Source organism: Schistocerca piceifrons, chromosome 6 (assembly GCF_021461385.2).
Source record: "Schistocerca piceifrons isolate TAMUIC-IGC-003096 chromosome 6, iqSchPice1.1, whole genome shotgun sequence".
Lineage (NCBI taxonomy): Eukaryota > Metazoa > Arthropoda > Insecta > Orthoptera > Acrididae > Schistocerca > Schistocerca piceifrons.
In genome coordinates, this window is record NC_060143.1 from 115096235 (window position 1) to 115108028 (window position 11794).

An 11794-nucleotide genomic window follows, 5' to 3' on the forward strand; every position below is an offset into this window, starting at 1 on the left:
GTAATAAATTTTGGAGATTTAGATTTCAACAGCAAAATCATGACTTGAGCAAATCAATCAAAATGGTTCTTTCCCCACAATGTCTACTGCATATATCACAAGCACGGTGTGTTTTGTTTTAATACAGTCAGAATTAAAGTTCAAGTAATCAATTTAGAATTTTTTTTCCATATTAAATCAACATTGTGTATAAAAAAAATCCCTACAGCAAAATCTGAAGAGAAACCATAAAAAACTAAAGAAGTGACTTCACACTTTTTATTTGTATTATTTACATAATAATCTATACAGCATCCTTCTGAAATGAAAGGCAACTTTATTCAATAATACACCTAGTGATGCACCACTTCAAAACATCCAAGGAAAATAAGTAAACTATGTCCAACACTCCTTACTATCATCATTTACAATGGTGGTTTCTCTACAAGCTGAAACCAATGGCCACAAGCGCACCGTGTTGGAATTCCTTTGTACACCCACATCCATTTAATGTGGGTAGCATCTTCTTCACATATGCAGCCAACAATACGTGAATCAAACGCAGATGGAACAGGGTTAGGGTTCGCTTTTGATGATGTTGACATTCTCTTTATTGCCTTCGAATGGTAAGGATCCTGGAAAAAAATTACAACTTTAATTAGATTGATGGATTGTGTATCTCCACTCAGATTGGATAACAGCTAAAATGGAAAAGCTAGACCATTCACTTACTGAAGCACATTAGGTTAGTATTTGTGTGTGTGAAATATGATTACAAATTTAGACAATTTTAATTTACAAAAGCTTTAGTCTGCTCATTTCATATGACTTGAGTTAAAGAACAACAACAATATGAAAAGGATGGATTTCTATTCACCATAAGATGACAGGTGGAGTTGAAGACAGGCAGAGAGAGGGAAAAAAAACTGTTACACTTTTAGCTTTCAACCACAACCTTCTTCAGAACAGAATACATTACAGAAGCAAGCGCACACACACACACACACACACACACACACACACACACACACACACACGACTGCTATTCCCGGCCCCTTTGGCCGGAGAACCCCCCCCCCCCCCCCCCGCCCCCGCGTGCGCGCGCACACACACACAAAGCGAACACACTTCTGGCCAGTGTGTCTAGAGATAGGTATGTCACACACGTGGTCGTGTAGAGCACTTGCTTGCTTAAGTGAATATGTTTTCTGTTCTGAAGAGGACTAAGTCTCATCATTACAGTGAGCAGTAACCTATCCTTTTCATAATATTGTTGATATTCCTACTTGGACTTTCCACAGTTTAAATCGGAGAATGATCTTTTAATCTCCCTATCATGATATTTCTCAGAATAAAAGAATGATTAAAGTATTATAGTTAGCATTGTAGCCTTATTTAAAGTAACTGAAGATAATGATAAAAGTGTCTGCAGGAAGCTACAAAACTGGCTGCATGACACCACCGAACAATTTTGCTCACTGCATGTCAGGCAAAACTTTTAAAATTCGTGTATAATATTACATGTCGACACTGCCTCCAAGCATGTAAAAAAATCTGTTCAATTTTAAATAGAGCCAGTGTTAATTTTTTTTGAAACTGATGAAATTTTTCTACCTAGGAAACAGTTTCAAATTTACCATGTCACATCTTGAAAATTAGCTGCTGAAACACCTCGCTTGGTAATGGATCTTCTCAAAGTTTCACATTGCATTGCATTTGCTATCTTTAAGCTTTAGAAAACTGGATTACTTTGCAATTTTGTCAATATTGAGATTTAAAGACTAGCTCCATTAAAAACCATGTAAAAATTAAGAAATTTACATACACTATAAATCCCTGGAATGCTTCCACGAAAATCTATTCTAAGTGTAATTAGTGACAGTTTTATTTTTTTGTGACAGATGTTAAATTTTTGTGGACATGAAAGTTTGTTGCTTGAGAACTGACACACAAAACTTCCATTTGCATAAAGCTAGCAGCAGCAGTCCAGCCCACTCAATGTCAAAAGCCAACTTCAGAAGATCTATAGTTCTAAAACATTCTGTATAGACTATTTGTAGAGTCCTGGGAGCTCAAGATTGTATTTTTTTTTTTTCTCTCTCTCTCTACTTGTACACCAGGTAGTCTTGCTCTGTCTTTCAATGAGGTATTAACTTTGATAGTTCCAATCTGTTTTTTCTCAATTTGTCTTTTTAATTCTGTGGAGCATTTTTTAATATAAATATGAAAACGGAAATACGGAAGCGTCCGATGCCACCCGTCCGCTTTGACCCATGACGTCACAAATATGGCGGAAACGACCATGAACGACAATTCCAATATGGCATGAACGACAATTCCAATATGGCATGAACGACAATTCCAATATGGCGGAAACGACCATAAACGACAATTCCAATATGGCGGATATAAAATCATTGCATATGTATCATAAAGACGAAAATACATCGAAAAACACACACGTTTCACAAAAAGCCTAATGACTAACGCGACAAATGTGGGAAATTGGGGTTTTTGGGTGGGGAGAAACTAAATATAAACAAATTTAGCCACCCACCCCCATACAAAACCACGCAAAACGAAAAAATCGACATCACAAAACTCACCAAATACCACAAAACACAATATTATCTGCAATCGGACACTTCCCTTGACCTATATAGCTCAACAGAAGCTCCCGATCCCATCTCCCAATACAAAAATCAAAATGCACCGCCAAACATTACGAACAAACACTTCCCTTGACCTACACAGATCTAAAGCAGCTCCCGATCCCATAAATTGGGATCGAACACTTCCCTTGACCTATATAGCTCAACAGCAGCTCCCAATCCCATAAATTAGGATCGACCACTACCCTTGACCTATGTAACTCAAAAACATCTCCCAATACCAATCTTCACATTCACAAATTTCAATGAAACACTTCCTTATACCCCAATACACAACACACACGCCAAAAACAAAAAAATGAGAACTTAGCACAAGAAAGTTCCAGCCCCACAAACTAGATTGGCCACCACAATCACACAAAGTCTTTATTTGCATTTTCAGTAATATGATATGTTCGGTATGCTATGATGTCACGATCAACAAAGCTTTCCAGTCCGGATACATTGGGTACGCCTGTTCCACCACGTACAACAGCGACTGTTAGCCATCCATTTCCGCGCCAGCCGCCGAAGACTGACAAACAGCGGACGCGGGCACCTAGTTTTACTAGTGCCCGCGTCCGGGATAACGCTCTGCTGGCACTGTGAAATATTCTAAGTCCCTTATCTGTGACGCGCTACTGCGCGGCCATAAAAGTGAGCGCTGACCGCGGAGCGGATCATTCGCGCTGCTGCTGCTGCACAGGCAACTGCATTGAACGCTGCCAAGATGCCATACAGAAGATACAGTCGCCGTCGTCGTGCAAGACATACTATATATAAAACAATTGAAGACGTTGAAATGACCACATCCGCCGCTGACAAGAAAAAGAATACCATCAAATCAGTTGCTGCACACTCTCTACTGGACGGACCTGCAGTCTTTTGTGGATGCAGACTGAACTTTAGCATCGACATCAATGACTCGTTTACCCACGGAAATGGATGGCTAACAGTCGCTGTTGTACGTGGTGGAACAGGCGTACCCAATGTATCCGGACTGGAAAGCTTTGTTGATCGTGACACACACACACACACACACACACACACACACACACACACACACACACACACACACACACCAACAAAAAAAAATACTAAACCAAAAGAAAAACCCAACCCACCCGCACCTCAACCACCCCCCCACCCCTAAATAAAAAACCCACGAACAAAAACCAAATGTGACATAAAAATTCTCAATCACACACTACAACTCAACAAAAACTTCAACAAAATAGATCCTCCACAACTAAAACAAAAAACAAACACACTCCCCCTCTCCCCCCACCTTAATAAATACTATACAACAAAATAAACCACCCACCCACCTACGCAGACCACCCTAACTAACCACTTTCGGCCTATACATTTTACCCACAGCCCTTAAGAAAACCCGAACAATAAAATAGCCCTCTGGGACACTCTTCCGCCAACAGTACTCATCTAAATGAGACTGAAGGTTGGAAGAGTGCCTCTTCCCCCTCCCAAGAACTGACTTAACCACCCCCCACATCCCCTCTATTGTATTAGTACAAGCCCCTGTCTCTCAATTCTTAAAGTCTAAACTATGGTTCACTACTAAATGATTAAATCCCCTCTCACCCAACCCCCTATAAGAAGAAAAAGCATCAGAAACTATTGTGGACCCCGGCTCTATATATTCCTCAATTAACCCCACTAATTCGGCCTTGGACCTCCCTTCCACAACCCTAAAAACACATTCGGAACCCCCACCCCCCGGAACAACAGCCCCACACACCCAAAGACCAGCCACAGACTTCCCCCTCCCATACTTCCTTTTCCCAAACTGTGACTTGTCCACCTCCACAACAACCCCATGCCCCCCCCCCCCCCCCAACTTACCCCTGTACTTAATAAATTCCGAACACACTTCACGACAAAAGGAATACCAATCTAAAATGCTCCTCTCACCCACACCAGTCTCATGCACGCAAAAACTCTGTGGGGATCTATAACAAAAATAATATGTACCAAGCACAATCTCGCGCATGCCCAACCTAGACTTCTTGAACCAGGTACCGCGCCGTATGGAACGCCATACGAGTATGTCGTCTTTGCGACAGTGCCACATATAACCATCCCTGGTCCAAGAGGCTGGAACTTTAACCAATTTCATTGGTTCACGGCACACACCGCACTTCACCACCTCGACAATTAAGCCAAAAAGCTGTAGGAACTTAATCAGCTCTAAAGCTGTGTCCCCCATCATAGCCCTCAACCGAGAACTATTGATCTTGTCTTTCATATCCATTCCTGAACAAAAAACCACAACCGATTAAACTTAATAACAAAACCACCCGACATACGGCAATCATCACTACATTAACCTTCACACAAAACCACGAAACCGTTAACTCACTGATACAAATTCCGCTTTAAAAATACGCAAGCAGCACTCGCCACTGAGCAACAGCAACCTGAGCCCAATACACCAAACAAACGAAAACCCTGAACATACCACCAGAGGGCACAACAAACCACAACACGATGACATCTACAAACACGCCACACTCGCAAACCAAACTCCGCGCCGTAATGACGTCACACACCACAACACCCTTATGTCACGGGTCAAAGCCGACGCGTGAGATCGGACGCTTCTGTCGACCCATGAAAACTTACTGAAAAAAACATTTTATTAATTGATCAGTATCTGCATGACAACAACTACACACCCCAGAATGCACAATAACCGAGTAATTACAACACAACGGGGTTAAAGAAAATGTTGATATCAATTTACCTCTCTTAACATCTAAATACCACATATCCTTTCTGTGTGCCTGTTTGACATCAGCAGCAAGAAAAAGCTTTCTTTTGTTGTGTCTGCTTCCTAAATACATGTTTGTTGCCACCATTATTGTTTGACAAGCTTTCTTCTTTTTTGTCCTTCCTAGAACAATATTTAGCAATATGATTCAGTCTATGGCACTTTTAGATTTTAATAATATGTTTTATGGGCCTTTTCTGATTTGTACGTACACCAGATTCTTCACTTCTATTTGCATCTTTGGGTTTGACATCATGTAGTAGTTTCACTTTAATAGAATCTCCCATGATACATACACCACTGTTTTCAAGTGCTGTGACCATAGGCTGACAATGATCACGTAATCCAGCCAGTAGCAAAGTACCTATCTTCACTAATGGCAAACTTCATTTTATTTGACTTAGACGCAGTCATTATTCGATCGCAATAGTCACTTACCAACTTGCATTTATCTAATTTGGTTGTGATTAATGAGGTAAGCAAGTCCACTATGTTTGAGTCCTGAGTCTTCAAATGCTCTTTCGAAGGCCGTCTAGGCTTCTGTTGCCATATTTGTGTCCCTTATAAGGGAATAATTCATCTTGTCCATGGAAAGTATAATCCGGGAATGTGCCTTTTTGTCTCTTCTTCCAAAAATTGTCCCATTTCAACAGTTTCGAAGGAGGGTTTTCAACAATACCCTACGGTCTATCATGGACCAAATACACCTTCATGGCAAAGTTCCATGACAAGTAATTTTCACGCCTGATCAACTTTTCAACCACAAGTCCAGCTGAGGCTGTAGCACTCATTTTTAGCTTTGAGTGAAAGAAAAAATATTGGCAGTCAGCACGCAAGAATGATCAGTCAGCAAAATATGAATGATCGGCACACGAGTAGCTTCCAAACCACCTCTGGATTTCTGTGCACAACTTCGATTTTAACATTTACAAAACCTTACTTTCACACCTGTGCCTGGGCCCATAACCTTTTGTTGAGCATTTTCTTATATAAACACAAAAGCTTTTGGAAACAATGTTTTATTAATTAATCAGTACGTACATAACAAGAAGGCACAATAACCATCGAGTAATTACAATGCAATGGGGAAACAAAAAAATTGTCAATATCAATTTACATATCTTAAATTCAAACACTTTAAACTTCCAAGATTTGCCTTTCTAAAGAATTTCATCAGAGAAATCCTATGTGCAGTCATTATAAGCTGCCTGCTGAGAACCCTCAGCAAATACCGTTACCAAATCACAAAAGCTTTAAAGTATATACCATGACTTCATTTAAATTATATATGTCTGTTGGTGGTGAGACCATACTGCAGATATAAATATGAGATGTAACACAGTATCGTAAGCAATACATTGTAAAATGTTGTGTATGCAATGAACAGCAGCCAGGCTCTTCAATTACAGATAATACTCGACTATCACATACAGAAGACATGTCAACAAAAGACATTTCTGTAAGACTGTTTGTCCTGAAGCCGATGGTATTAGTCACCAACTCGACATAAACATGTCATTCATCCAAGAGAGTACATACATGAGGCAGAAACCCTATTAGTGGAGCTGATCCAGATTCTGTTTGCTGAAGTATTTCACACTTTTAATACACTGAATACATGTGTGTCAGCTCCTGCATGAATGAGGGCACTCAGTGAGTATGACGATTGGAAGGCTGTGTCACCGTATGTACTACATGGCCTGATACAAGGCGAAAAGCTCAGCAGTAAATACTGAGGAGTGGGCCAGAAGCCGATATCGAAAGACATGGGTGCCAATGACGAAGGCACACTCGACCCTATGATCAGCCCGAGAGCCATCAGTGTACTCAAAGGTACTAGCGCTAAGTTCCATGTGAAAGTCGTGAAACTGAAGGCAATAGGCTGAGGCTGGAGTAGAGTCCGTAAGAAGCGAATGAAGCCCAGGGTTAACATGGGCAGCTTCACGAAGCCATGGTGGTGAAGGGTTCACACCCACTGGGAAAGTTGCAGGTAGCGTGAAGTTAAGCCGCCATAGCAAGTGGTGAAAGTGGACACCAGGAGGTAACAGAGAAGAGGGACGAGCCCCATACTGACAATCTAAGGAATCATCAGAAAAGGAGGCATAGGAAGGGTGGCCACGCATGGCACACAAACGACATGCATGGCTGCTGAGGAGAAAGCCACGGCAGTAGGACAGTGGCAGTTCAGCATACTACAGACTCTCAACTGGGCTGGTGTAAAAGGCACCCGTGGCCAAACGGATGCCATGATGGATAGCGCTGAGACGGCATAAAAGGGGTGTGCATACAGATACATAAACAAAGCACCCATAGGCGAGTTTCGAATGGACAAGGGACCAGTACAAACAGCGGAGGATGGTTCGATCAGCACCCCAAGAAGTACCATTGAGGACACATAGGACATTGAGGGATGGTGTACAGCGGGCTGCCTAGTAAGAGACATGGGAGGACGACGAGAGTTTCCTATCGAGCACGAGCCCCAGGAATTACGTAGTGTCAATGAACGGAAGGGCAACAGGCCCAAGATGTAGAGATGGTGGGAGACATGACAGCCCCTTGTGCTTTGCTTTCACAGGCATTAAAAACTGAATCATTTGGCATGGTTGGCTGGCAGTGCCCAAATGGCAGGTTCAGCTGCCAAACTGCAAACTTTCCCTTCATTCACAATGGCACCTTTCCTTCACAAAGTGGTGTAGGGCCACCACCCTCCTCTTTTCTGTAAAAGCAAAGGGAGAACAGCCAACAGCACTTGGCATACCTGACAGTTACCCATGCTAGCACTGGCCATGCCTGATGTTACACTTCAGTGATATGATGAGAACTAGCACTTAGACAGCACAGGCAATCAGACAGCTATTTAGCAATCATACTTTTCCTCAAAAATCAACCCGAAAGTGAAGCAAAGGATACATTTATCAACAAGAAAAATAATTTTCTGCTCTGCTGAAAGATATTTAAGTCATTAACATTAATAATTAGACTCTAAAGAAACAAAACCAAAGATTCCTGTACATACTGCACGTTAATCTGCCTCTTTACTCTCTATGATGAAATGCATATTTAAATATGGTGAAAATGTACACATTAGGCTATGCTAGAGGTCAATCAGTTAGTGTAACCCATATTTTGCATTCACATTCATTGGCTTTACTAACTCACTACCAAATTATCACCTTTCACCCTAATCTACCTCGGGTTATGGCACAGGTCACTGACACCGTAATACAGACGTCAATGGGGAGGGAGGGGTATAACATCACACTTGAACCATACCACTGTCGAAATCGAATTAATGTATCAGCAGAACTTTACATTTTCCAGTAACCCAAGATAAGACATCAAATTTGATTTACACTCTCAATTTGCACCAATCCATCCATAACTTTTCCTTCAGTATTTCTTATAATGTCTGAAATTATGTGGCTGGTGGTGTCCCTCTTCCTTCCTGGTAATTCCCATTCCATAATCGGTTGCAGCAGTCTCTCCTGGAACATCCTTTTCATATATCGATACCATAAAAGTTTTTGTTCCTCCAGAAAATCAATAACTGAACTTGTGACATCCATGTTCTTCCTGATTACTTCATTTATGACTTTCTCACCTGAATATCCCTGCAGATTGTATCCAAAAACCTAGATCAGTTGCCATCAATCTTTTCATTAATTTGGATTTAACAGTCCATATTTCTCATCCATATGTCAATGCCAGTATCTGTTTTGAAGAGACGTCTTTTTGTTTTCTTCTTATCCTCTTTATCCCATAAATGTTGCGATAGAGAACTTACTTAGTATTTATTCTTGTATCAATTTTAAAAAATCAAGAACTTTCACTGATTCTGAATGTGATAGCTAAGGTAAACAAAATATTTATAAATGACATGTTCATGCCTCACTGTTTGAGGCCATGAGAAAAACAACACACACATTTTATGTTACTACTTTAACAGAGATAAACAGAAATACCTTTATTATTAAATTGGATCTCATCACATTGGTACAATCTGGCGATTTTCTAGGGCAATGCATAGCCCCAACACATCATTAACTGTACTGACTGGCGAGCCTTGAGTGCTCTTGGGATGAGAATTTTGTCAAAGAAATGTAGCCTACCACTATTTTCCACTAACACTGCCAGAATTTAAAAGGTGTGTTATCACAGTCAGTGAGGAACCCCATGACAGTCTTACTTGGCACGGCTTGTTACAGGTACTACTGCCAGATCACGACCACAGGTTAACACAAGTGCATCTATTGTCAGCACAGGCATATTTTCATTCCCTTGTATACAATTTGTAGGTGAAATAACACTATGAAATCAATAAAGAATGTATATTTCACAGTTCGTTCTTTCTCCATAGACAGCTGCAGTTTAGGAACAATTGTTGCTTACACATGTTCTTATTAACCCAATTTTTATATCTGTAGTACCTTAAAAAGATGCATATGGGGCGAAAATGCTTGTAAGCAGGTGTTCAAAGATAACATCCATTTTTCTTCGAGAATCTCCCAGTTAAGAATTTTTAGGCTTTTAATGTCTTTACTCAAACCATACCATGACCATTCTTGATGCCCATCTTCATATGTGTGTGCTCTTAACACTGTCATGCAAACAGTGTCTTTCTTAATTTTATCAGCTATTTCTTTTACAGACATTAGAAGAACAGCTCAATTCAACCCACAAGGCAGGGAATTTGTTTAATGAACAACATCTACTCATATCCCATGTGCAGCACTAAGTATTCAGACAGAAACTTATTCTGTATGCTTGATGTGTTCCACATTTTGCTATTTTCCAAATTGAATCCCTGGAAGACGGAGAGATTTGAGATAAGGTTCAAGACGCACTAACAAAAATGAAGTAGCAACAGGAGCCCACTTACAAAGTTATGAAAAAATATGACATTTGCTAGGCTCTACAACAGACAGTTTAACAACAAACTTTCACGACATTCCAAATGCGCAAAGGGATTTTTTTCCTGATATATAAAAAACTATAGTACTATTTATGTTTACAAAATTAATATTGTGAACTGATTACAACAAATTACTATTCCCCTAAAATTAAGCGCAACGTTTAGTGAGTAGTCGTCAAGAACTGGAAATTAGGTCTCTTGTGAGTACTACCACATACTCTCATCCTCAATGTCATTTTCGAGTGTATCTATCTTTCGGGGGTGTGTCGCACTGACGAAGTGTTCCTTAACTGCGCTTTAACATTGTCTCAATCTACAAAATGTTAAATGCCCTCTTCTGCCTTATACTGCGACTAAGGAAGAGTTACGTTTTAATCTAACACGTACGTCGTTTCCTGCTAGCTGGGCCAGGAGCTCCCGCTTCTCTTTCCCTGTAGCATGTTCAATCGGGTCTGCCATCACTGTAAACGAAACAAGACGACATTAAAATTACAGTAATCAGTGGTAACTTAAACTACGCCTCTTCTTTTATTACACCAGTTACAAGGTGTTTCGGCTTTACTTTAATTATATTGACATAAGTAGCCGAAACTGAATTACTTTTGTCTGCTAATCTTGCAGCAGAAACAGACAGAGGCCGGTGAGAATTAAAGAAAATCCTACTGCTTAGAAGAGCCATTTTCACAACCGACGACCGCTGGCAAAGGTACAGAACTTCCTCTAGACCTCTACAATCGAAGTTTGTAGGTAAAGAATATTCACACCACAGATGACCTGACAACCAAACATACACTTTGGTGGAGCCTCCACCAAAGAGTATAGACACTATGGAGATGCCCAGCAGAAGCTCACATGTCTTAAAAACGACGAAATGTGAAGCAGGCGATTTGCGCGCCACACCATATGTTCGCGACCAACACATTGTGGGTAGCGTGTGTGTACTGTTGTGTTATTCATCAAAATACAAACTTAAAACTGTGTAAAAATTGTTACTCATGTTACCTGTGGACGCATAAACAAAAACAGAAAGTTTGGCGATGCTTTGTGTAGGTTAATCCTTTAGCTGAAATTATACTTTGATGTTTTCACTTACTGACTTTTATGTTTACAACATGTAAGTTAACAAAGGAGAGAGCAAGGAAATTTTTGGGTTCAAGGCTTCCCGACGAAATATAACACAGTACAATATGTTCTGAACATTTCCATGGACTCAGTTTGGTCGAATTTCAATGTCATATGTTTGCAGCAGAGCAATGCATTTTTATCATCGTTTCTCTCATTCAATGTAAGTTGTATCAAATTTTCCATAAGTGACTGTATTATACCTATTTATTTGACGAAATCTTTTGTTAAACTTGTTCCTTTTTCTGTTGGCAACTGATATCGCACTAACTGTCTGTGAATTGTATATTATACTTAAAATATTCACGTTTTAGATAATACACTGAGTGAATGTTGTGA

The 11794-nt window shown here is 40.3% G+C and overlaps 1 protein-coding gene across 1 annotated transcript; it reads right to left on the reverse strand.

The window, feature by feature from the left end:
- Positions 1-244: 244 nt before the first annotated feature.
- Positions 245-11094, reverse strand: LOC124802761 (cytochrome c oxidase subunit 5B, mitochondrial-like). Its single transcript, XM_047263753.1, has 3 exons — positions 10934-11094; positions 10721-10794; positions 245-614 (listed from the first exon to the last, which is right to left on the reverse strand). Exons 1-3 carry the CDS (start codon positions 11010-11012, stop codon positions 405-407), a joined length of 363 nt encoding a protein of 120 aa, XP_047119709.1. The 5' UTR covers positions 11013-11094; the 3' UTR covers positions 245-404.
- Positions 11095-11794: the final 700 nt, after the last annotated feature.